Raw genomic sequence first — 27,593 nt, forward strand, 5'->3', positions numbered from 1 at the left:
AGTGAATAGGTACACCCTGCTGCACTGTGGATGAGAGTATTGTGTGTAGGTTCTTAGTGAGCCATTTGGAAGTGCACTGTGCTGTTATGCAGATTAGCATGGATCTGTGGCTCAGTGTAGATTAGCCTGGATTGCCTGTGTGTTGCCTCCGGAGATTTGGATGGCTCTGAGAAGAAATGTCATGCCATGGTTTTAGGCGTTAGCCCCCACCGCTTACCAGCTGTGATTTTTCGGTGTTTGCTGATGGAAGTCGGCGGTCCCTCGGAGGATCGCGGACCGCTGAAAGCTGTCAGTGAATGACTTGTGTAAGCAGCGGAGATGCGTTTGATGTGGAGCAATGTACGACTCCCAGTGGGCTTGCATCAGTCGCTGACTGACAGGAAGTCTCAGTCCCTCTTCACGGCGTACTACAGAGGCCTTCTACCCACACACCTACCCGCCTGCTGACTCGCTTTTTATGCTTTGTGGATTAGCGATGGATCTTTGGCAGGATCAGCGCTCAGGAAGTTACAGCGACTGCCCTAAAGAGAGACAAATGGAGGCGAGTGGCTTGGCCCCCGACAGTCCCTGCGCACATTTGATCACAGCCGCGTCTTATCAGCGCACCCTGATCTGCCAACTGCACACAACCTACTCCTCTAGCTCCTCGCTTTGTTTTTTTCCCCTCACCAGATCAATACATTAACCTTTCTCATCCTCAAACTCCTCCCCTCTTTGGGTTTCGCTCTAAATCACTGTCAGCTTGTTTTCCCCAATCTCTCCTTTTCCCTTGCTCTCTCTCTCTCACACTCTCTTTGTATCGTTTCCTGTTTGGTTTCGAGCCTTTCACACATGGTGTGGTAATTGTATCAGCTTTATCAACCCCCCACCCCCTCTTCTCCCTAGAAACAAAAAGGAAGAATTGACCCAGTCATCGTATATGTCTGTTGCAACATGCGCACCAATCTGTTTTCAAGCCTTTCTATGTTTGTAGCAGCCCCTCATCACGGCTGTCTTTATTTCTCTTTTGCCTCATTCCTTTACCCCCCCTCCAACATTTCTTCCTTCCTGTCTCCTGATCTCGGTCATCATGTTCTCTCGTGCTTTGCTTTTGCTTTTTTCCTCCCCCCCCCCCATTCGTCGCTCCTCAATTCCCACCTCATCATGTTCTCCACCACCGATCTATGTCCCCTCGCCTATCCTCCACCTCCGCGGCCCCCCAATCATATCTTTTGAACAAGTGCTGATTAATGACATACAGGCTGATGAATAATTCACCAAAGAGAAGCTGAGGCAAAGCAGGGGGGGAGACAGATAGAAGGTTGGGGTGACGAACAAAGAGAGCGAGAGAGAGCACGCAGAGGCAGACAGCACGGGGAAAGAAATGACAGCGAGGAAAGAGGGGCGTTTGAGGGGATTACATACGAGAGAGTGAAAGAGAACGTGAGGGAGGGCGGATGGAGACAGTAGGCGAACCAAGTTCCAGAAGATGTAGCCCTGGGCTGAAGGATTGGCTTCTGTTGTCTTGTTTTCATTCATTTGCTCTCAGTCTTGTTGTCAGCCGGTTACAGATAAAATGTAATTCTTCTTTGTTTGATTGAAAAGTGCTTATGTCTTTGTCATGCCCATAAAGGCACTCCGGAACAAAGTAAATTAAGACGAAAGGGAGGTTAAGGCCTTTGTGTGAGACTTGTGGAGGTTTGGAAAACATTTCCTTCTGTGGGTGAGACAAAGTTATAGTACGCAAAGGTCGTGCCCGGCCCGCCTGCGGACAGAAAAAACTCTTAATTGATGACCTCGTGTTCTGGATGCAGCTCAAGAGGGCAAAAGGTAAAAAAATTTTACTTATATGCCGCAAGGTGCAGAGGAGTACACAGTCTGGGAAATCTGAACGCTGTGTCTTACTTGGTCTGCTTACAGTGATTGAATATTCATGTTCAGGGCTCTGGGCCTGTAGTTCATTGTTGATTCTGATTGGTCCGTTTGTCATGAAAGTCGTCAGACCAAAAGATGCTATTTATAAAAAGACTTCAAACGGTCCGGGATAAGAATAAATACTCATTGTATATTCTGTCTATTTATTAATTAATATTCATATAATATTTATAAGGTATTTACAAATGTATGAATTTATAATGAATTTGCACGTCAGAGTGTCCAGCATGCGCACATGTGCCCACTCCTCAGCACAAGTCATAAAGTTTAGTAGAGCTCTCTTTGTCAGCTGCTGCTGGAACTGTCCAGCAATCTGGTGCTGAAATGGCTCTTTTTTTGTATTTTTTATTTTATTCCGCTCACTTTCTACATACGGATGAGTCATACTCCACCCTTCACCATCCCAAACACCCACATCCTCACCCTCACATATCCACACGCAGAAAACCCCCAACCCCACCCTCCCTCCACAGTCACAATCCTCGAGCCATCACGCATTAAAAAGCTCCTAACCGTGAGGAAATGCAGGATGACACTGCATAGAGACATCACTGTGGGTGTTGGTGTTTTTTTAATTGCTACCCCCACCCAACCACCCCACCGCCTCCTCTCCTTCTCTGAGAACATCCACTCTGCCAGCGTTTGCCCTCATTTTAAGCTCAGGATTCAGATTTGGGATGCGAGCTTGAGGGGATGGCTGCATATTGCTATTTACGCCTACAGCAGGTTCCCTTTCCTGCCTCTGCCGCTCCGTGATGCGTGATTTGTAGATAATGTGGTGATGTTGGGAGCGATGTGCGTGCGTGTGCGCGCGTCTGGATTGTTCATCATGCATTTATTGTTGATTTCTCAGACATGTGTATGCATAACATGTTAACGTGTAAAATACCAGACGCATGCTGATAAAGATGCTTTTTAAAAAATGCCTCAGCAGCTATTGGATTACATTTGGTACACACAATCATGTTAGAATTGATCTCGTAAGCATGCTCAAACCACTGCTAAACATAGACTGTATACAAAAATGCGCGCAACCACTGTGATGTTCAGTTGTGCATCCTTGGTCTGAGCATTTTGACCATCGCAATCTTGTTTTTGGTAAACTGGACATGATAAGCGGGTGCTGCATTTTACTAAGAAACTTGCAATGTGTTACGGCCCTAGCAGGGCCGCCTCCTGAAGTTGTCTGTTTGGGCGTGTCCGTCCATCTCTCCTGCCTTAGTTGCCACCTTTCTTTTGTGCAGCTGACTCTCGTCAGTAATTAAAAGTATTTAAGCCCAGGGAAAGGTGAGCTCTGGGCCAGAGTGCCATTAGTGTGGTTACAGCTAGTGAGCTGCGTGTCCGTGTTTGCAGCTGGTGAGCTGCACTCTTTTTGACTTACTTTTTACTTTATTGACCAACGCTTGAGTTTTGTTTGTTTTCCTTAAATGGTGATAGCGGATTGTCCGTCTCTTTTAGTTGAGCTACTTTAATAAAACGATTTAATTTAACCCTTTTGCCTCCTTGACTCTTTTTTCTGACCCGCACACTTTTTGTTACTTCCCCCTCACCACCTAGACCCCTCAGGGGAACGTAACAAATGTTATGGGGAAATCCTGGCGAAACATGAAACCAGGTAACACAACTTGTTATTAAACACATGCGCTGCTTGTCTCTACCTTGACTGTTACATTATTAGTATGAGTGAAGTTTGCAGCTTGCACATAGGTCCAACAGAGGTCACAGCATACCCTACTTTGCTGTCTTTTTTTTCCAATTGGGACCATACTGTCCCAAATAAAGGTCATGGTGTATACAAATAGACTTGGAGTTTGCAAATAAGGCCATAAACTCCTGAAAAAAGGAGAGAACGAGGGAGCTTTTCATAATAAGGACTTTTTCCACATAGATTTTCTACAAGCAGAGGATTTGCCCCCTGTTGGCCTTTAGAAAGAGTGCAGGTTTAAGGTGCTTCCAAGCTGGCTTCACGGTTCAGATGTCCATCTTTAATACACAAGCTACGGCCCTTGGCAGCGCTTTAGTTAGCATTGTTAGCATTGTTGTGTTGCAGTGTGGGAGTGGGCTGTGCTTGCAAAGATTTTTTTTCTCGGAGCTCAGATTTTAAAAAGAAAAACAAACATTCAGGGCTAACCCTGCCAGGCTCAGTGCAGGAAAATCGTGTAAAAATCTCAAGAGTTTAACTTGTTGGTTAAATAGAGGTTACAAAAAAGTGCACTCTCAGAGGAGTTATCTTGGCTAGAGACTTATAAGTGTTAACTCGTCTCTTTACCTTCTTCCTGTGGTCCTCTGCAGAGATCTCTGTCAGCCTGCTGTCGGTCATTGTGACATTCTGCGGCATCGTCCTCCTCTCCGTCTCCCTTTTCGTTTCCTGGAAGCTCTGCTGGCTACCATGGCGGGACAAGGAGGGCGGAGGTCTGAGCCTGACATCGGGGTTGCTTCCTGGAACCGCCGGTGTCGGAAACCTTGCAGCTGCCGGGGGCTCGTCACTCTTACCCCCGCTGCTGCAGAGGAAAGAGGGCCACTCCTCGTCCTCGCTCTATCCCACCCTTGGCCAGCAGGGCCAGCACCACCCCCATTTCTCTGACCTGGTGGGGCTGGAGAGGGGTGAGGTCGGAGGCGTGGTTGGAGGGCCAAACGAGACCCAGGAGCACTCCTACCTGGACATGGACACCTACCCCAACAATGCTGGTGAGAAAGCAAAGACACGCAAACATTCGTTTCAGCCCGGCTGAAAGAGCGATGCAATGTCTCCGTCAATACCCTCTCATTTTAATATACTCACAGGGTAGAGAATTTAATACGTTTACCTACATGCTGTAAAATAATTTGTCTGAACTGTAGCACTATGATGAATGTTGACCATTACTGCGTGTATATAAATGGGCTTCAGTGGTGCTACATTCAAGGAATATTACTTTTTCATCGTACTGGCGTGGTCTTTTATTACAGACATTTATTTAGTAGTAAAATTTAAAACAAGTGGTACACACATCTTTTAGGATCTAAATGACAAAAAATATAATGTGCAAATTTGTTATTTTATTATTTTTTTAAATAATTTTTGGAACATATGATGCAGATGAGTGGCTGATTTACAACCTAAAGACGTCTGATTCCTGCCACCTGATAAATAAATCTTTCCATTTAGCTCTGTTTTGTTCTTGTTGAATGCTGAAGGAACTCTACTTGTAGCTCCTTGGCTGCTTAACTGTCCTTAGCAGCTAGTTTTATCAGAGCATGCTTGCAGAAAACACCTGCATGCAGACCACAGTGTTGATTTCATTTTAGCTTATGAGCCACACACAGCCCAATTCCATCTCAAGGGGGATGAACTGGTAAAACCACTGCCTAATAACCTGTAAAAAATACTCTGTCCAAAAGTTCCCTTTCTTTTTGGCTGAGTGAAAACACTCAGATTTAATCAGCCGTCCATTTAGATAATTGATTACGAACATCCTGAGATGTCTCAAGAAAAACGAGGGCAACTTCAGCAATATATCTGAGTTGTTCCCACATTCAGTCAGCATACTGTCATTATAAAGAAACACTGCTAAATTAAAGAAGCACATGATCAATTCTTAATGAGCTGCAGCACAATGCTTCCTTTTGCAAAATACAGGGAAAATTCACAAATCTATGACCTCCTCTGCAATTTTCACACTTTGCAAAGTCATTCGAGCGGCCGGTTCTGCCCCCCAGGCTCTTAGTTTAACACACCTGCTGTAGAAAATAAATTAAGCGCACTGAAACCCAAGTGAAAACAGATATGCCCTGAACAAACAAGCAAGTTATTAACATTAATATTAAATATATTGAAGACTCTCATTGGATTTTGCCTTTATTATTATTGCCTTTATTACTATAATGATAATTTTGCACTATATGAAGATGAGAGAAGTAATGTTATATAATAGAATAACACATAAATATTCATTAAATGATAACAATTCTAATGATAATAATCAAATTATCAAATTAAACCGTAGCTTTGCTTATTGAGTCTTGTCTTTTTTAGCAGATTAATTCAATTCAAAATCCAATTGCGGTGCCAAGAGAGTTACATAACTGTAGAAATCCATAACGATATTTCAACGTCAGTATCACATATCACAGTTAGTAGATGGTAATGTGACACCATTATTCCTATGCATTTACCTCTGACTTAAAGCTGGGCTCAAGAGTTGGGAGTTTGCCTTGCAATTGGAAGGTTGCCGGTTCGAGCCCCAGCTTGGACAGTCTCGGTCATTGTGTCCTTGGGCAAGACACTTCACCTGTTGCCTACTGGTGGTGGTCAGAGGGCCCGGTGGCGCCAGTGTCCGGCAGCCTCGCCTCTGTCACTGCGCCGCAGGGTGGCTGTGGCTACAATGTAGCTGCTATCACCAGTGTGTGAATGGGTGAATGACTGGATGTGTAAAGTGCTTTGGGGTCCTTAGGGACTAGTAAAGTGCTATACAAATACAGGCCATTTACCATTTTTATGCATTCTCGCTGTTTTTTGCTGTTTTGTGCTGTTTTGACTCAATTGCAAGAATAAAAGACAGCCTTAAAACATGCACCTGACTTTAAGCCATGCTGTCCAAACAGCATGTGATGATGGGGATGATGGGGAACTGGCGTGTCAGCTGAGCACAACATTATACAAAAACAGGCAGCAATTAGAAAAAGAAGCTAAAATAGAAACTGTTGTCAGAGATATTTTGGACCTGAGTTTATAAAAACAGCTCTGAGTTTTCATCCTGGAGTTTTATTTATGCTGGCTGTCAACGCTGTTTATCATTATTCAATATCAAATGTTTGCTGGCTGCCTTTATTGCAGTTTGATGTAGCCTTGTTTCACGTCTCTGTATGCCTTTAATGCTGGCTCATGTTCTGCTATTGTAAATATGTCTGCTCATTCCTTCACTCCCCTCAGCTGGTAAATCACTGCCTGCTAAATCAAAGTACAACAATCAATGAGATCAATGTTGCTGACAAAAAATGCAGGTCTTTAGTGGCACTGTAACAAAACAAAACAAGCATGTGAGTCACCGAAGATTTTATACTCTTGTAGGAACTCTGAAGCTGAGTCAGACGTCTCCAGACGTTCCCAACTCAGAGGGCGGAGCCAATAAAGACCTGCCGAACGCTCACTCCCAACAGCAGGTCACCCCTCGGTCAGTATCGAGTGTGTGTGTGTTTGTTTTTCATTTAAGTCCGTTAGCGCTGAGACAAAGTGGGAAATAAAAACAGGAGTGAACTTTAACCCCCGAGCTGGTGATCATTACCGTGCATCCATTTAACAAACACATCAGTAAATCAATAAGAGGAGGACTCTACCTTTATAAAATGTGTTTTTGAAAACACAGTCGTAAAAATCGCATTACTCAGGTTACAGCGGTTTTAATCTTGCTCTCTTTTAATGAACACTTTTGAGGTCCGTAAAGCAAAGCGTCTGCACTGCTTGTTTTGAATGGTTTTTTATGATATCTCACTTTGTGGACACATGGATTTTTTTCAAAGCAAGGGCACAAATGTCAACTCTATAAACACTGAAGTGCACATTTTCTGAAAAGTGTGGGGTTTTTTTTGACAGAATTATTATCACCACGAAACTACTTTGCTATTTGCTTTTTTCCCTTCATATATTTGCAAGCATTGCAACTGCACTGTAAACATATGCATACAAAAAGGTGTGGGAAATCAAACTGTGGGTAAACTACAATTTAGAATGTTTACCCGTCTCTGTATCTCTGATAATGTTGCAAAATCACACTTTTTTTGTGACTGCATGTGCGCATTTGCTGCGCTTTCCTTAATATTCACCCTCTGAGCCCTTTTATCTCTGCTTAGGCCCAAGCCCATGACTCACCAGCTCTCCAGTCCCGATTTCCACGGAGAGGAGAAGGAACAGGTAACCAGCATTGGGCAGATTAAACCGGAGCTCTACAGACCCAAAGGCGACCAGGGCGACGGCAAACAGGGCGACACCTGCGGCAAGATCAGCTTCCTCCTGCGCTACGCCTTCAAGTAAGTCAGCAAGTTTGCACCAAAAGCAACCTACTCTCACCCTGCCAATGTCTTCTAATGTAAAAAGTGGAGAATTTGAACATCAATAAATCATTTACCATACATAGTTTAACGGTGAATGGTGCAGCTGTTATATCACCACACAGCTGGGTTGCACTAGCATCTTTGTGAGGCTGTTATTGAGTGCTTTCAACGAATCAGTAAATACACACGTACACAGTCAGTAGCAGTGTTGGTCAAGTTACTTGAAAAAAGTAATCAGTAACTAATTACTGATTACTTCCCCAAAAAAGTAATCCCGTTACTTTACTGATTACTTATTTTCAAAAGTAATTAATTACTTAGTTACTTAGTTACTTTTTAACAACACGATTTACAACCTGAATAGGTGATAAAGTGATAGATCTTTCAGCCCAATTCTACTTTTTCTACATAATCCATCATACAAAATGTAATCAAATGGAAAAGTCTCTTTTTAAAACTTGTTTTATTAGTTTTAATCTTTTAACTTTATGCATCAAGCAAAAATTTAATTAAATGCAACATTCTCTGACTGGAAGAAATTTGTTTAATATTTAAACCTATTTTCTGCACATTCCAGCACATAATTTTTTTTTTGTGTGTTTACACTCACTCTTTCAAATAGATGCAAGTAAAACACAGCAGAAAATAAATAAAGTCAAAGACTAGCGGTCCTGTTGCTCTATTTTCACCTGTAAAGCAGGAGTGGGGCAGGCGGAGGTTTACCCTGATGAGGGTGTGCCACAGCGGTCAGTGGAAGAATCCGCGAGTTTCTCTGAGAGTTTCCCATTACGTCGTAGCTACTCGGTGTTTGCTTGGAAGTTTAGGGGATTTTTTTCGCTGTAAAAAGAAGTTTTCTTCCCACGCACAACGGACACTAATGTTTTTGTCACTTTTTATGGAATCAAACTCAAAATAAGGTCAGTACTTCCACGCTTTAAACGCTGCACGCTCATACTCTCTCCCCCACTCGATGTATTATCCATTGTTGATCTGCACACAGCTGTTGTCACGAACGTTGCACTCGCTTACGTCACTGTCATGAGACATTCTCACAAAAAAAAAATCACGGTTTTAGTAACGCAGTAACGCAGTGTTCCTACGGGAAAGTAACGGTAATCTAATTACCGTTTTTGCAATAGTAATCCCTTACTTTACTCGTTACCTGAAAAAAGTAATCGGATTACAGTAACGCGTTACAAGTAACGCGTTACTGCCCATCTCTGGTCAGTAGCATGGAGACTTTCCCATCATAAAATCATCTGTCATAAGACATTCAACACAAACCACCACAGAATGTAACAGCGTCTTTAGTTTTGAGAATTATCACACTAATATGTACGCGTTTTTGCATTTCTATTTATACATTTAGTGTTTAGTGTTAATATGCACATATGTTAATTAGTACTAAGACTGGCAGATTGGGATATTTTAGTCAGGACTATAGGCTGTAAATTAAAGATGGATGTAACCACTAAGATCTGTTTTGTGAGTTTTTCGACTGCCAGGTTGGTGACCGCGAGTGTATGGCTGTAAACCCAACAGAGCCACAGGCTGTTAGTACAACTACAGTCAAAGTTAGCCAAATTATTCATTATATATATACCTGGTGCTCTAATAAGGGTCAACAGCACAAATAAGGTTCAGCGGTTCATTTAGTGGAGGTGAAGCCTAGCAGACATCTTAATTAAGTTGGCTGGGTTAGAAAAAAATAACACCCTGCACAGTGTTTATATAGAGGAAATAAGCTGCAGAGCCTTTTTTTAGCAGGCTATAGACATGGTTTTTAGTATTGTGAAGGTGGGTATTTTAACATGGGCATATATGGGGCATGACTCGCCTCGAGTGGCTGCTGCAGGTACTATAATTTTTAGCACTTACACGTTATCTTCATTTTTTGGCAGTTGCTGGCTGGCCTGGGCGGATAGACCACTGGTGCCATGCATAAAAAAAGACTGCTAGCCTGGTTAAAAGACGAGTAGATAAATAAATCCAGCACCATGTAGATTCTTGTGATAGCAGGGATATATATTTGTAGAATTTTATCCCTAAGAACAACGTCTCAGCTTTGCATGATGAAACCAAAACTGGTTCGAACTACCAGCACGTCTCCGTTGAATGCTGATGCATCTGTTTTTCAGCCACTTTGATCACGCAAGGTTGTAATGTCGTTCAAATACTAAGTCAGGTGTCGCAAACAGGCACTGATTTGCTGAATGTCTTTATGGCACAGAACAAAGAGGATGCTTCTTGGGAAAATATCTTCCAGCGTGTTTATCCACTTCAGTAGACAAAAAGAAATCCTCCAACTGAAGTAGAGAAATTGAGTTTGAGACAGCGAGCACTCTCGTTCTGAGCTAACTTATCAACAGCAGGAGATGTGAGAGTTGTTGTCTCAGCTGTGCTCTCATTTGTTTATGATAATAAACTGAAATATTAAGGTTTTTAAAATGAGAAAGTGGCATCTGTGTCTTTAGATACTGTGCGGCACAGACTGCTGTACTTACTTTCCTTTTTTACTCCTTTGACGACGCTCAGTCGAATGCTCTCGGCTGGAGAGCGCGGGTCTGCTGGGTCTAAGTATGTAACTGTTGGCTGCCACGCTGTGCGGGCTGAGTGTGTACATGAATGTGAATGTAAGTCGAGGTGCTGGCGGGTTGTGGGAAGGAGTGAGTCGGCTGCTCAGCTGGCAGCCCCCATTTCTGCCTGCTTTGACATGTAGAAGCACTGCGATGGGCAAAAGTGCTGATGGTCAGAAAAGAAAGGGAGCGAGAGGCCGTTTCGGTCATGAATTATATATGGAGAGCCACTTTAAACAGCAACCCTGTCAACACATAATAACACCAGGCTGTGTTATAGCTGAAGTTACAGAGAATTAGCATGGGAGCTGGTAGGAGACGGAGGGCAGTGATGAAAACGATTCGTGTGCCCTTTTTTTCTCCCCACATTTATAAAGTCACACGTTAACTTATGCCTTTCTGTAGTCGCTTGTAATGCGTCACGTTGTTTCATTAAGGCCGGTGAGCAGATGTAAGTGAGGGGGAAAGGTCTGAGATGTAGCAAAAACAAGTGTGGGTAGGTGTGTAGATGCACACGCGAGGTGTCGGTGTGTTAGTGTTGCGGCAGTGATAAGATTGGTATGTTAATGTGTGAAACCCCGCTGTTTGGAGTGTAACATTCAGAACAACAATGTCAGTCTTCCTCAGATCCTGTGGGAAAGGCATTTCTATTGACAATCCCATTAAAAGCTGACACATTTCCACTGTGGGAATAACAGCTAGCTTTCGGGCATTGTCTGCCAGGAATAAGGCTGTGAATTTCACTCCCTGTTCAAGCAGTAATAGGTATATTCTCTGCAGGTTGCCTCGGGGTTTGTGTAAAAACCCGGGGTTTGGTTCGAGCTCATGTCTTGCTCTGTAGTAAGACATATGAGTGCAGGAAAACCCGCAGCCATGTTAAACTATCAATTAAGAGGTAATGGAAAATTCATGATAATAAGAGAGAGGTAGATTTGTTTGAGTGTTTTTGTTCACAAGCTTCCTGCCATTAAAGCGCACTGATGCATTAAGGTGACCGCAGAATCTTTGCTGCCAACATATCCCCAAATCACACTGGATTAAATGATTATTTGATACATTTTTAAATGACTCAGGGCTTTCATGTTAAAATATTTACCTGCCTGGAAATGTAATTTCCTGCAGCAGTTGGCGCTGCACATCTTCTCCCTTATTCGGTGTGATTGCCCACTAGTAGGCATGTTTATCCGATTGCTTTAATTGGATGTGATACAGAGGTAAACATGTGTCTGGATTGGCCACGGCTGTACTAAATGCTGCACTTGGACAGAGAAGACATAACTGCCAGGGTCACTGCCAGCGTTCGCCCTGCTGATCCTTCCTCAGCCCCAAAGTTCACGCTGTTCTCCTTAAGCAGCTAATGAAGTGCTGACACACTGGTTAACTCGTAGAGACACAGTCTAACGAGGTCTGATTAAAAGCCTCCGAGCCATCTTCATCTTCATCTGCTAATTAAATACATAATAAACGACTTGGGAGATGCAGCCATGACGGTGTGATGGAGCGTTTAGATGTTAGGGCATGCGCAGCAGCCTGCTTGTGTTTGCGTGTGTGTTTGTGGGCATGTTGCACGCATGTTTCCATGACCAAAAAAAAAATGCTCACACTCCAGTTATAGTGCTTACTTGTGCATTTATAAGGGAGTGTGTCAAAAGTGCTATTTTTAGATCAAAGCTGCTGATAGCATTATTTTTCTGTTTGGAGAAAAACCGATGTAACATACATGTACAATACAAGATAGAAAAACCATAAATCCACATGAGAAATCAAAATGTTGAGGTTTCTAGGAGCTAATACTTTGACTCGTATACTGGAAGAAAAATAATCAGAACTTACAACAACAGCTTAATTGTTTGACTCATTTTTAAAGATTCTGTGGCGCATAATGGTAAAATAATCAGCAGATAAATTGTTAGTGAAAGTAATTGTTAGCTGCAGCCTGTTTTTATTTATTTTATATATTTATATAAGAGTTATAATTAATATTACGGGCCTGTTTTACATTTGTTTAATTAAACAATCCTGTAACAGCAAAACTATTAATTGTGACGTTTAGTTGCATGAAAAGACCCGTCAGTCACCTTGGAGGTGATGGACACATGCAGGTTTCTATTTAAAATGCCAGTGAGTGTCCAAGGTACGCTTTTGTTTACTGTTGGATTAAATAAGGATTATAAAACCACAATGTGTGTTTCTGATAATCACTTTACACCAAGGATTTCTTTTGGTTTGGTTTCCAAACCCAAAGAAAGACCTGCGATCAGTGGGGTTGCAAATAATTTTTAATTCAATAATTTCACAGTCACTAAAAGGTGAAGGTTTTCACCACAGAAAAAAAATTGCTAGTATTGCTGGTAAGTTGTAGCTTTCAACCTGATTTATATGTTAATAACTTAATTCTTACTAATTTTCTTTGTGCGTAACTAGGGATGGGTATCGAAAACCGGTTCTTGTTGAGAACCGGTTCCCACTCTTTCAATTCTTTGGAATTGTTTGCCATTTTTGCAAACGATTCTCTCATCGATTCCAGTCGCCCCGAATGATGTCACCACATTGCGGAGCGTCATTTACCTGGCAGGAAACACGACGCGTAAGCGGCTCAAACGCTCAAAAGTTTGGTTATACTTTACAAGAACGGATGACAACAGGGCAACTTGCAATACTTGAAAAGTAGATATTTTATTTAAGGGAGGAAACACTACGAATATGCAAAAGCATTTGCTCACAAAACACGCGATGATCTTAAATGAATGTCGTGTTTTTAATTCCGCTCCGGACTCGTGAATCTCAACCCAGCAGCAGCGGTAACGTTTGCACGTCCTCTCCCGTTAATGCGGCAGGTAAATAATCAACTAACAGCGCATATTATGTTAGCGCGATCTGACTTATTACAAAACCTGCCATTACTGTGCGTTTAGGTGACCATGATGAGACAGACAGAGTCAGGCTGGCGCTCGCTGGCAGTTCTCGCTGCAGTCTACCGGTAGCGTCTCCTTTCAGGCCAGGATAGACGAATGTCACCGAGCAGTGACTCAGTTTGTGGTAAAACATTACTGGATATTCTTGTGTAATTGCTACTGAATAATTGATGTTATACTTTGTTATTGCTACAGAAGAATATTTATTTTATTATTTTACATTTACAATTTTTTTTTCCTGGGGACCCTGTGACACCCCATTGAAGAGCCGTAGGCTGTGGATCTCTTAAGATCTCACTGTTGGGTTTGTAAGGCCATGTTACTCCTAAATTGCTATCTTGTTCAAAGAGAAGATATAAAACAAAGTTCTAAGCTAATCGAACTTAGTGTTCTCCTTTTTTAAAAAGAATCGATAAAGAATCGAATCGTTAAACAGAATCGAAAATGGAATCGGAATCATGAAAATCTTATCAATACCCGTCCCTATGCGTAACGTGATTTTCTCTTTTTTTCTTATTACTGGGAGTAGCGTTGTGTTAACAAATATAACATCTACATGAATGCTGCCAACTGAAAAAAAGGGGTTTCTTTGGGATGATTTTTTACAGTAGTATATGAGTCATCTGACAACTTCTTTAGATTCATCCCAGCATTTCTCCTGGAGCTCCTGCTCCCTGTTTGGGAACCACTGCCTTAGGCAATCACTGTAGTATTGATTAAATGTACAAGAAATATGCAATCAGTCAAACAAATGTGTTTACATTGATAACTCTGACAGCTGGGTGCTTGCATGTTTTCGTATTTTAGGGGTTTTTTTTGTAAAGATTTTGAATCTGTCTCCTGGGTCACGTATGATCACACGTGATGTAGAAAAGCTGCAGTTTGCAAATGTTAAACATGCACTTGTTACAATGATTAATCCGTACTCCTATGAAATACATTAATTTTCTTGTTATTGGCTAATAAATTATTCATCTTTTTCTGCTCGGCTCTTATGCACCAACATCTCCATGACCCAAGTGACTACAGATTAAAGGGTACTGTGTTAAGGTTAATTAATGAGCTCAGCGCTGGACAGACGCGCTGGCTGAACATCTGTGCTTGCTGTGCTTACATCGCTGATAGTGCAACCGAGATACAGCTGCAGGGATAAGACACAAACACACACACAGACGCGCACACCACACAAGCTATTCTGGATACTCTTTACACCAGAGACGCTGAACCTCCCACACTATTATACGTGTATATGAGTTCTGCTGAGGTGTTTGGGTGTGTGGGGAGGCTGACCCTGTCTAAGGCTCATACGCGTTCGTGCAAATTTGGGAGACCTCTGGCGTCTTGGCTTTTTATATACAAGTTTATTGGAGTTTTCTGTGTATGTTTCTCGCAGTACGGAGCAGTTGGTGGTGAAGATACTGAAAGCTTTGGACCTGCCAGCGAAGGATGCCAATGGCTTCTCTGACCCGTACGTGAAGATTTACCTACTGCCAGACAGGAAGAAGAAATTCCAGACAAAGGTGCTTCTCACTCCTACCACACTCATCCTTAGTGGCAAACTGCTCACTCTGCTGTGGATTAAGCTCACACAATAAAAGAATCCCCTTAAGATTTAAACAGCATCACTTTTTTGTTTTCTCTCGGCCTGTTTCCTGACGCACTGATGGCCCAGCCTTCCCGTGGAGAATCGTTACAGTTCAACTAATGTAATCTAATCTAATCTGGAGCATAATTTATTCAGGATAATGTTCTTCTGACTATTACAGGGCTCTGCTACTCAACTCCTGCGTGTTATTTTGGTGTTTGAGGACAGCTCAGTCAATATTTGAGTACATTCCGGGACATTCTGTACCAGGAAACGTACCCTTAGCCCTTGAAAAATCCTCCTGTCTTCTAATTTATTCTCTGTGGAAAAGCTCAGAACTTATGAGCTCGGTGGCCTCACAAATGTGAGTTGTTGTTCTTTGTGTTAGATCTATAAATATCACCAGTAGCGCCCTGTCTCTGAACTTGTGAACTATGTAACATGTAAGAGAAAACAGAATTAAATGATGTGCATTTAACACCGCTCCTGCTTGTATGGGGGTTTCAAATTCAGTTTCACTAAAGGCCACAATGGGAAATGAGAATCACATCAAGGTCCAGACATGCTTTAATCACGTCAAGGGTTATTGATCCTCGACCGGTCCACAAAACAGTTTATTAGCCCTTATAACGTTTACTCAAAAAACAAATAAAAGATCTATGATTACCTGTATTATGCAGCCGAGGCGGCTGCTGTGAAACTGGCTGCTCATAGAAATGAAACTTGGCCTTACAGCTCCATCGCTTTGAGATTGGCCTCGGAGAAACATAGTCGCTGTACTTGCATTTCAGTGCAGCGACTTTCTGAAGCCGAGTCTGTGACTCCATATCTCGGCTGGATTCAATCGTCAAAATGACAAGGCAAAGGATGTTCTTTGAAAACACAAAATTGTCTCATGGAAATGGATAAAGGGACCTCTCTTTACACTCGGCTATACTGCTGTCTAAAGCCCTGAAGATAAAGGCTGTAAAACAGGGTTTGGGGCCTTGGTCTTTACTACAGACATTTCTCTGGATTTTTAAATTATATTTTGCTGTAAATGATGAAATCCCCAATTCTTTTCACCTAACTTTCTGGCCGTGGAGTATTTTCACAGTGTCCACAGCTCCATCTTTGCTACAAGGTGTTTTTTTAGGGGCGATCGGGCTGGTCTTTTTTATGCTGTGAAATATTTTCAGTCTTCATTTTCACATCATCTTAATCTCTCAGAAAACCCAAACCTTCCAGCTGATTGGTTAACGAGTGGCAGGATTAGTTTACCAAACACAAATGTGCAAATGAACATCATTGCCAGCACGCTGCGACTGGCTGAAGTTGGTCAAAGCTGGGCTGTTGGCATGTACGTTGCTGCAGCCTTGCACATGTATTTGTGCCACTCTTGCTGTTTCAGCAGGACAAAGCCCGTCCGCACACCGCCAGAGCGGTCTGCTGCTGAACACGTCTGGGACATGCAGGGTTGCACAGCTGCAGGCGTGCTTACATCGCGTCCAGAGAAGGCTGTGCCTCCTATTAAATGCCTTCTATATAATACTATATGTTATAGTAGTACAATCTGCATTTCTTTTTGACTGTCACATTTTTGATTGTACTATTTTCAGTTAAATGTAGATTAAAGAATATGTGTATATATATATTTAATCATTTTAAATTTTTCTTTCATGTTTTGGAAACGGGGTTGTACTTTTGCCGTGTTGGGATAAAAAGAATCAAAGAGGGCTGGGAAAGTGAGAAAAATAAGCTTTCAGTAACAGTGAAGCTGTATGATTTGGAAATTTCTCTCTTTTGTGTGACTGTCTCCGGCACATCAAAAGCCCCTTCAACCACTGAAAAGCATGAATGCTTCATCCATTTGCATAATACGGCTCCTCTTTTGTTTGGAGTGTAGGTGATTGTTTAATTTCAATCACATCCTCATTAACACCGAATTTTTACACCACTCATATTTTGCGATGCTTTTATGCCTCCAACCGTTTTCGAAAAGAGAAACACAACGCCTCGATGTAGATGTTAGGGCTTATGTTCGGGTTGCAGAACTCAAAGAGCCTCCATCAGCTGCCTGTTTAATCCAAAGCTAACAAGTAATCATCAAGTGCTAATAAGCCGAAGTGACAGAGCCGCTCGCGCAGCCACAAAAGTTGGATTTGGAAAACTGTGTGCATCACATTTTAATTTGCACATGCTTTATACATGACAGCATCCACATCAAATGCTTTCATAGCAAATAAATCCCACTGGCAAAACAGCAAATAGCAAAATTACGTGTTGGAGCTGGAATGAGGTTGATGACAAATTTACAAACGGAGCCCACAATATGCTGAGATGTGATGAGGAGGAATTATAGCCGCCGTCTGTAAGAGTTAAGGAAAGAAATGTGCGTGTTTGACAAAAGAAAATATTGAGTTTTAAATCTAGTTTTTGGTCGTTATTTAATTTCACAACTATGATTGGGTCTTCCATCCCAAAGGGAAAGGTGAAATTCACTTTTCTCACCCTGGCAAAGGAACAAGGTCAGCCAGTTTGTTAGATGATAATTATGTGGCTCGAGGACATTTTAGCAAACGCGGCACACTTTTAAACACATCCCTCTGTCATGTTTTTGAAATAATGTCAGTCATTAACAAAAAAAGAAAGAAGTTGCTAATGCTTACAAGTCTGGGCTGATGTTGCTGTTTAGATTCACCCTTAAAGCTTTTAAATAGGGATGCAACGATACCAATTTTTTCAAACCGATACGATACCGATACTTGGATCTGAGTACTTGCCGATACTGAGTACAAAAACCGATACTTCTACCACACACACACACACTGCCCGTGGATTTTCTCTTGACATTTTTCATTGCTTTTCCAAAACCTGAGTTAAAGTTGGCTGTTCCACACTGCTGACATTTTGTTTAGCCTAGCTACAGCAGCCTCCAGTTTCTCTTTTTTATCTGGAGCTGCCAGTCTCTCTCGCCTAACCCTGTGCCTGTTTAGCGCGGGATGTCCCCCTAGTGACCAATCTAAAAAACTACAACAGAAATGACAAGCCACCCTCTGACTAATGAAATAAGTTAGTATCGGTTCATGGTATCGGTTAACTTTTACGAGTATGAGTACACACACATTTTACAGTATCGGCCCCGATACCCGATACCAGTATCGGTATCGGTGCATCCCTACTTTTAAAGCTCTGTTTTCTCATTTGTTTTGGGCGAAAGTGAAGAAAATCTGTGTACTTTAGATAGGGAAACAAAAGAAAGCCCAGGATTGAGGAAAAAACACCACAAACTCAAATTCAGCCAAAGTTTAAATACCAAAAAACAGCGCTAAGCTCTCGGTGTCAAAGATGTTGCTTTAAAACACGAGGATCCTGTAGATTACTGCTTTCAAGGAAAGGAATTCTGAACAAATGCAGCTCAGTATGTGCCTCCAAGGAAAGCATTTTGAAAGTTTTGCATTGCTTCATTCAAGTCACACATAAAAGCCAGAAGACAAACTTTGAAACATTCAGCAGGTCGTTTGAGGATTTTTGAAGCCACAAATCCTCAGTGACTCCTCTCCTCTGCTGGAAAAAAGAAAATATCCTGTTTGTTTGGTTGAAGAAATATAGTTGCATTTTGTGAAACAGCCTGAAAAATACATTTTACTTTGCAGTAGATTAAAAGGATTTTTCATAAATTCAGCAGAGGATTCTGGGTGCATTTTCAATAGAGCATTAAGAGTTGCCAGACAAATCGCTGGTTTTCTTGAATTTATCTTCAGAAATGTCTCATGTTTTTAGCTGGAATGAAAGAATCAATAAAAAAAGACTCAAATGTGAAAATAACTGTTATATAAAAAAGAGTAAATCTGCAGATTAAAACAGAAAAAATTCCTTTGCAAGTACTTATTATTATTATTCTGCATGAAAAGTTACAAATATAAAGAGAATCTGTAATAAAACAAAAAACTTCAAACAAACCAAACTTTGAGTATGACATATATTTATCAAGTACCTATTTATTATTTTATTTACAGGGTATTTTAATATTACATGTTAAGAAAAAATGAAGAGCTAGCCCTGCGACAGACTGACGACCTGTCCAGGTGTACCCCGTCTCTCACCCAAAGACAGCTGTGATTGGCTCCAGCGCCCCCGTGACCCTGAAAAGCGGAAGCGAATGGATGGATGAAATTATGATATTAAAAATTGTTATTACTGTATTATAAATTAACACATCAGGTAACGGCCCTTAAAAAGATATAAGTCTGTAGCTACCAGTGTTGGTCAAGTTACTTGAAAAAAGTAATCAGTAACTAATTACCGATTACTTTCCCAAAAAAGTAATCCCGTTACTTTACTGATTACTTATTTTCAAAAGTAATTAATTACTTAGTTACTTAGTTACTTTTTAACAACACGATTTACAACTTGAATAGGTGATAAAGCGATAGATCTTTCAGCCCAATTCTACTTTTTCTACATAATCATCATACAAAATGTAATCAAATGAAAAAGTCTCTTTTTAAAACTTGTTTTATTAGTTTTAACCTTTTAACTTTATGCATCAAGCAAAAATTAAATTATATGCAACATTCTCTGACTGGAAGAAATTAGTTTAACATTTAAACCTATTTTCTGCACATTCCAGCACATAAAATATTTTTTTGTGTGTGTTTACACTCACTCTTTCAAATAGATGCAAGTAAAACACAGCAGAAAATAAATAAAGTCAAAGACTAGCGGTCCTGTTGCTCTATTTTCACCTGTAAAGCAGGAGTGACGTAGGCGGAGGTTTACCCTGGTGCAGGTGTGCCACAGCGGTCAGTGGAAGAATCCGCGAGTTTCTCTGTGAGTTTCTCATTACGTCGTAGCTACTCGGTGCTTGCTCGGAAGTTTAGGGGTTTTTTTCGCTGTAAAAAGAAGTTTTCTTCCCACGCACAACGGACACTAATGTTTTTGTCACTTTTTATGGAATCAAACTCAAAGTAAGGTCAGTACTTCCACGCTTTAAACGCTGCACGCTCATACTCTCTCCCGCACTCGATATATGATCCATTGTTGATCTGCACACAGCTGTTGTCACGAACGTCGCACTCGCTTACGTCACTGTCATGAGACACTCTCGCAAAAAAATCACGGATTTAGTAATGCAGTAACGCAGCGTTCCTACGGGAAAGTAACGGTAATCTAATTACCATTTTTAGTAAAGCGATAGTAATCCCTTACTTTACTCGTTACCTGAAAAAAGTAATCGGATTACAGTAACGCGTTACTGCCCATCTCTGGTAGCTACAGTGCAGTTCACCTATTACTAGTCTATCAAAGTAGTTCTGCATAATTATTAATTTAAAATAGTCTTTATTTATTTCGTCCTGGTATCGCCCCTCAGTTCAATAGCCTGAGTCGCACAAGCCTGGAGACTGTTTGATAATTGCCTGGCAACAGTCGGTTGCTAGGAGAAACGTGCATTCTCTGACCAGTTGGAAACTGGTTGCTGGCAGTGACTTGGTGAAATCGTTTGCAAAGACGTATATAATGCTGCACTGAAAAAGTACTTGTGATTCCTTTGGTTGCAACCAGGTTGCTGCAGTTGCCCATCGTCTGCATTTCTGCACAGGTCAATTACTCACCTAGCAACCGCTTTCACTCAGCAGCCTCCAGAAGTTGCCAACAATTCTGTAGGCATGTGGGACTAAAATAAGTCATACTAGAGTTGTCTTAGGCAGGAACTACTGGCTTATAAGTATTCCTTGCACTTATTTGATACCTTAACAACAGAAGGTAACATCAGGTTAAATGTGTTTTGAGTAATTCTAGCTGATGGAATTGCCATTACTTTTTACTGACAGCATACTATTGGGAGACAGCAATGAAAATATAGGCAGTGGCACTCTTATTACAGTGCAAGTCCAGGGTGTGTGGGCTGTAAAATATAGTAGTCCCTTGCTACCCCTTTGTTCCCCATTCCCACCTGAAAATTTTTTACCTACCTATTAATTATTTCATTGCTACAATACAAGTACAAGATATTTACGCTGTATTCTTCCAGCTATGATCTAAACAGTAAATTCTGTCTGTCTTTCAGGTCCACAGAAAGACCTTAAACCCAGTGTTCAATGAGACATTTCAGTTTGGCGTGCCGCTGAATGAGCTACATTCCAGGAAACTGCATTTCTCCGTGTACGACTTTGACCGCTTCTCCAGACACGACCTGATAGGCCAGGTAGTGGTGGACAACCTGCTGGACTTCAGCGAGGGCAGCGGGGACAAACCCATCTGGAGGGACATTGTGGAGGGCACTGCGGTAAGAAATAACCCAAAATAGACATGCTCATTTGGAGGAGATGCCCACTGTAGATTAGATTTGATAAAATTTGAATGAGCCTTGTGGTGCATTTGGGCCGTTGCAGCTGCAAATTATGGGCCAAAGCTGTGATAAATAGAACTGAACCAGAAATGGGAAATCTGACAGCTTCTATTTGAGATTTAAGGCAGAAGTGGGTGCCGTAACGTTACAAAAATGAATCTCAATTTTGGCCTCGGAAGAAAGAGAAAACAAATATAGCTGCATGAAGGTACAAAAAGGTAGACGTAGACACGAGGTGAGTCAGAGTTATTACACCTGTTTATCAATAGTTCTTATTTTTATTGCATTTTAAACCTTTTTAGTTCAGCTTAGTTTCAGTTTTGGTCATCTCAGTTTTCTTTTTATCAAAACAAGCTTATGTTCACATATAAGTGCAAAATGTTCCGCCAGTTAAATGTTATTTTTATATCAGTTAACTAAAATGTTTCAATATTTATTAAAGGGTTAACATATTGGGAAGTTGAAAGAAGGAAAAAAAGGACCTGCACTGTTTGTTTTTCATGTACTTTGCTCTATTTTCATGTCTCTATGACAAAGAGAAAAACAATCTCAAGGATTTTAGAACTTTCAATAACTCAAACGTTTAACAAAACCTTTGGCCGTCACCGTCTATTATTTCCTGTTGGACAAAAGATGCAGTGAAAAAGTTTATGGCCCTGAAAGTAAAGCAACAATTGACTGACGTGCCATGAATTGTTTGCATTTTTCAAATAATGACAACAAAAGTGAAGTAAACTGAAAAAAAGTAGTAAATCTTAACTGCGTGAATTCTCTCGGGTACACTTGCACACAGTAATTTGCAGGTAGGTTATCGAGCAACTGGAAGAACAGTTCTGTGGATTCAAGTTGTCTCTGGTGCATTTTTGTCTTAATGTAATCCCAGACCCACACCATCTGTTTGTTGTTCTGGTGATTGGTGGAGATAGTTCTTTAGGATTCTGTTCGTTTGGGCTCGTTGTCCTGCTTCAGACATAATTTGAGGCCAGTCAGACATTTCTCTGATGGTCATGTATGATGTAATCTCTCCCCAGATCTTTGCACTGTTAAATGCATTTCCCTGAGAGTACAGAATTATGTTAACAAAAAAAAATAACATTCAGTTACCAAAATGACAAAAGCATGAAAAGCCACAATAGTTTTATTCTTAAAGATGTGGATGTCTAAATACCTGAATTCTTTTATTTTGAAAATCATTTTCTGAATTGATGTGGTTAGAATTTAATGTCATTAAAAGTTTCAAATATTTGATAAATATGAATAAAAGATGCTGTAGCTCAAAAATAAAACTATGAAGACACTCAAAATAAATTTCCTGTTGTTGTAAACTATTTTTTGTATTCAAAGTTTTGAGGGATAAACCTCTTAAATTTCTCCAAGTAGAAATATATGTAAAAAGAACCAAAAACGATTTCAATTCTTTTGTAGTTTATTGCACTTTTTTGCAATTAGTGTAGTTACTATGGACTTAATGCAGACATATTATTAAAATATGGGCTATAACAGTTGTATTGATGTACAGCAACTTGAAATGCTCCCAAAAATGGCACTACAGCATGTAAAAATATAAAGTAAGCTCTGGCGGACTTGGTTCTATGGTAGGTCTTAAAGGGTTAAGGCTTCTGCAATTAAACTGGACAATTTTTGGACCGAGTCAAGAATGTTTTATTACTCAGGTTTTGCTGGAGAGATTAAGACTCAAATACTAACACGTGTCAGAATCATCTAAAACAAACCCAGCTTGTATTGTATATGTAGGAGGAGAAGTATAGAAATGGTACAGAGCGGAAATGGCCTGCAGCACAGATTAATTCGCAGTCTGGTAAAGTAACAAAGCTGCTCAGAAGAGTCCAGATAGATTACTGGAAGGGCAATGCTAGCCACTTCCAAACTTTATATTAGGCAATGTCCAAGTAGATTTATATGAAATATTCATAGAAGGCTATTAGCAAATTAGATGGAGCAGAGTCTTAAACATTTTTTGGCATGGGGCTTTAATTCATTAAGTAAGTTTAAAGCATCAGCGTCATCGGCGTATTTCAGTGTTTCACTTTGGGAAGTATTGATTAGTGAGCCTCAAAGCCACTAAGGAGCCATCGCATCACCGTGTGATCTGAATACCACCGGTGTCATTACCGAGGTGCCACTGAGAGCACGGGCAGATCAGCAGATAGCACTAGAGGCAGAGATATAAAAAGCCCACATGTCGTTGCTTGTATTTAACTCTTTCCTAGTCGGTGACTTCAGCAGATCGGTGTATGATTCATTTACAGCGACAGCATTTCCCCCGTGCCCAAACACTCCTGCTGTCCACATCGGGACGCCTGCTGTCGCGCGCTGTCAGTCACAGATCGAACTCGTTTCAAGCACAGATAGCAAACCACAGACTTCTTATCTCTGTGTTTCTGATGCTGCGTGTGATCTGTCTGACCTCGCCCCATTTCTCATCTCTGTTTGCGTGTATATTGACCTACAGGAGAAGGCCGATCTCGGGGAACTTAATTTCTCGCTGTGTTACCTGCCCACTGCAGGCAGGCTCACCGCTACAATCATCAAGGCCACCAACCTCAAAGCCATGGACCTGACTGGTTTCTCAGGTAAAGAATTAACGCATTCACACACATCATGCTGCTGCAAGACCTCCAGCAAGCACTCTGACTGGAAACTCATTTAGAGGAAAAATATGACAGAAAACAGCTTAAGCGCTGTCTGCAAAAACAGCTGCTGGTGATATATGTTGCTTTCCTGAGTGCTTTTAGCTTTATATCCTGATCTGACTGATCACTGGCCAGATGTATACCATAATAACTGGCGTGAAGCCCTGTAGAGATATTTTTCTCCTGTGGGTAAACATCACTGGTAAACATGGTGTTGGATCCTTTTTCGATAAAATAGTCATTTACATGCCATTTAGCAACAAATGAAGAAGAGAGTCTTCTCCAGCAGAGGCCGCCGCCACAGATCGGTGTAATGCGGCTTTGTAACACATGACGGAGGACGCCGACTCCTCTTTCGTTACCGTTATCTCCACTTTCAATAAAACCAACAAGCGTGCATAAAAAAATGTTGTCAGAAAGGAATCCCCAAAACCTAATAAATTACTTACGGGAGCAGACGTAGCGTGACGAGGCAAATTACTGCAAATCTTTGCTAAATATTCCCTGAATATATAGAGCATCACCAGATTGACTGTATTATTATTTAACTGTGTGATCAGAGCTTCAAGAGGTAGAGGCACCTCAACGATCTGACCTGGAGGCGTTGCAGACGTAGAAATGCGAATCCAAATTCTGATGTTTAATTAACAATTATATTAAAAAGAGATTTTAGTTATCCTTCACTTAAAGGCTTGACGATTGCCCTCTCAGATTAAATGGGATCTGAAATGTTAATGATCGCACGCTGCTATTGTTCCTCGCTGATCCCGACATGATTGCGGGCCCGGAAAGATGCTTAAACGTGGCATAAAAACAGTCGTGTGGGGGTGTGTGTTTTCCTTGGCTGCTGTCACCGAGCTGCACATGTTGAATGGATAACTGAGGTGATTCAACCTGTGCTGCTTTTCTCCCTTTGTGTTCTTAATCCAGCTTTACCAAGGTGACTTGATTTTCATGGCTTTTATGCGTTACAGATGCGGATACCTGTGAACATAATACCTAACAGCATTCACAGGAGTCCCCTCTTATCTTATTCTCTCTGCTTCCGCCCCCTGCTTCTCTCTGGCTCTCTCCACCTCTTTCTTCTTCTGCTCCTCTCCACGCCTCCCCCTCTTCCTTTTCCCACCACCTGCTTTCTTTCCCTTCCCATCTTCCTTGTTCTCACCACCCCTCCCCGTTCTCTGCTTCAGATCCGTACGTGAAGGCCTCTCTGGTATGTGACGGGCGGAGGCTAAAAAAGAGGAAGACCTCCATCAAGAAGAACACGCTGAATCCCACGTACAACGAGGCGCTGGTGTTTGACATTCCCAATGAAAATATAGAAAATGTATCCATCATCATCGCGGTGATGGACTATGACTGGTGAGCACGCTGAGGTGTTATTATAGTGAAGCATGCTCCAGGGGATTTCAGATCAATTCAAGCGTTGCCGTGAAGTAGCTGCTTATTGAATGTGCGCTTTTTGCGCATGAGGCTGCTTTTGGGTCATCACATTTTGACGCGCTGCAGCTGTGTTGAACACGGTGAGGGGCCCCTTGTGAGTCAGCCTCCTTGTGGATGTTCCCTGTTTTACATAGACGGGCACCTCATGAATAAGAATGATTTATGCTAATGGCGAAGAAGGAAGTGTAGCCCTGCCAGCGTTGGGCTGTCTGACGCTTGCAGCAACACTTGGCTGCTTGATGTGTTTGTGTACAAATGCACCGCCTCCCTATTATGTAGCCTGCCCTCCATTTGGCATCTCTATAGGTGTGCGCTTTTGTATGTTTGTGCTCATGCCTGCTTCCTCGCTGACAGAGGTTTTATACAGAGCTGTGTGTATTTGTGAGCTGCTATTCAATTTCCTTCCCCAACCGCTGTATTCTTTTCCCAATGCTCAAGGTTGATAAATGAGACTCTGCGGCTGCTTCTTACAAGCCCTGTCTCCCTCCTTCTGCTTTTCTAATCCCTCTCTTCAACTGTTTCCTTTTCTAACTGCTTGTTTTTCTCTCTCTCTGTCTCTCCCATCCTCGCTTCCACTCCTCCTGCCCTCGCTGCGTATCAGCATCGGTCATAACGAGGTTATAGGGATGTGTCGTGTAGGCAGCGAAGCTGAAGGTCCAGGGAGGGAGCACTGGGCTGCCATGCTGGCCAATCCTCGCAAACCAATAGAGCACTGGCATCAGCTTGTGGAGGTAATGAGCATACGAGCGTGTGAGTCTATGCGTGTGCATCTGTGTGCTTTCACTATGAGTACATATGCTTGGGTGCTGAGTAGAGGTGGGAATCACCATACATCCCACGATACGATATTATCACAATACTTAATGCACGAACGATATTATTGCAATTTTTTATAATATTTTGCGATATTCAGATTCTGCACATAAAGGTAAACTTTATCAATATTCATTTTATCTAATATCAAAGTCTCACACTCAGTCTTTCTCTCATTTCAGTTTTATTGTTGACAAACTGAACGGTTTGTATTACAGTCTAGTCCAACTTAACTGAACGCAACCATCTGGTACAATTATAGCTATTCTGAACTATGCAGTTTATGAAAACTATGCAGCCCCTTCAGCAACTGAAGAATTTGAAAGAAAATTAAAACAAAATATAATTTTACATTAAATAAAAAAGTTTTAAACTTAATTAAAATAAAACATGTCTTAAATTAAAATAAGTAAACTGTCATGTTTATTGCTGCCAAAAAACAAGTTAAACACATTTGGACAGTGAAGGAATGTCAGGATTCTTGCTCAGAAAAAGGATCAACATGCTCTGAAGTCAGAGCACAAAAACTTTTTTTGTAACAAAATATCGATTTCTGCTGTCCCTGTATCGATACATTATTACCAAACAAAATATCACGATACTACACAGTATCAATTTTTTCCCCACCCCTAGTGCTGAGCATAACTATAATAATTTATACCATATGATGAAAATGATTTATCATTAGCATAGTAACAGTGACATTAGGGATGATCTGATATCGTCGTGTTGGTGTTGTTCCCAGATCATCATGAAAATGTTGTTCCAGGTTCAACATTGCAAGTGACCAATCACATTGTTGTGACGTTATTCTTTTGCGCGCCAAGCCATTCGTGCATTTATGAAATTCCAGTGTTGCAAGGACAATATCAATTCTGCTTACCGTTTATCAAAAGGTTAGGGTTAGGGTTAGGGTCCGTTGATCGGCGGACAAAGGCGGTTTCTTGCAGCTTAAGTACAGTTTTTTGTTTTATGCCGGTTTTTCCCGAAGTCGCAAAAGTATGACGTCACAACATTCTGATTGGTCACTTGCAATGTTGATCCTGGAACAACATTTAGTATGATGATCTGGGAACAACACCAACACGAGGATATCAGATCGTGCGTGACATTAGCATGGAAGAAATGGTACAGTTTGAGTGGAAGGAGTAGCAGTGATGGAATAATTACTCAGCTTTTGTTTAAACTCTTCCTCTCTGATGGTCCCGGGCAGTATTTGTCATTAGAGCACCGACAGGCTGCAGAGCATGACACATTCACTTAAGAAGCCGTATAATATTACCTTGACTTAAAGTGAAGCAGCTGTTGCAGAATTTCATATTTGTTGCAGTG

General features: G+C 41.4%; 1 protein-coding gene across 1 annotated transcript in view; it reads left to right on the forward strand.

The window, feature by feature from the left end:
• The window catches only part of syt3 (synaptotagmin III), a 48,714-nt gene that overhangs the window by 15,384 nt on the left and 5,737 nt on the right, over positions 1 to 27,593 (forward strand). The window contains exons 4-11 of the mRNA XM_087840026.1: positions 4,207 to 4,602; positions 6,965 to 7,067; positions 7,744 to 7,920; positions 14,829 to 14,955; positions 21,070 to 21,288; positions 23,825 to 23,945; positions 25,196 to 25,367; positions 26,050 to 26,179. Of these exons, the coding sequence (XP_087696152.1) occupies positions 4,207 to 4,602; positions 6,965 to 7,067; positions 7,744 to 7,920; positions 14,829 to 14,955; positions 21,070 to 21,288; positions 23,825 to 23,945; positions 25,196 to 25,367; positions 26,050 to 26,179 (1,445 nt within the window). The remainder of the gene's footprint in view (positions 1 to 4,206; positions 4,603 to 6,964; positions 7,068 to 7,743; positions 7,921 to 14,828; positions 14,956 to 21,069; positions 21,289 to 23,824; positions 23,946 to 25,195; positions 25,368 to 26,049; positions 26,180 to 27,593) is intronic.

This window comes from Neolamprologus brichardi, chromosome 4, assembly GCF_056152115.1.
Source record: "Neolamprologus brichardi isolate AB-2024 chromosome 4, ASM5615211v1, whole genome shotgun sequence".
In the NCBI taxonomy this organism is placed as follows: Eukaryota; Metazoa; Chordata; class Actinopteri; order Cichliformes; family Cichlidae; genus Neolamprologus; species Neolamprologus brichardi.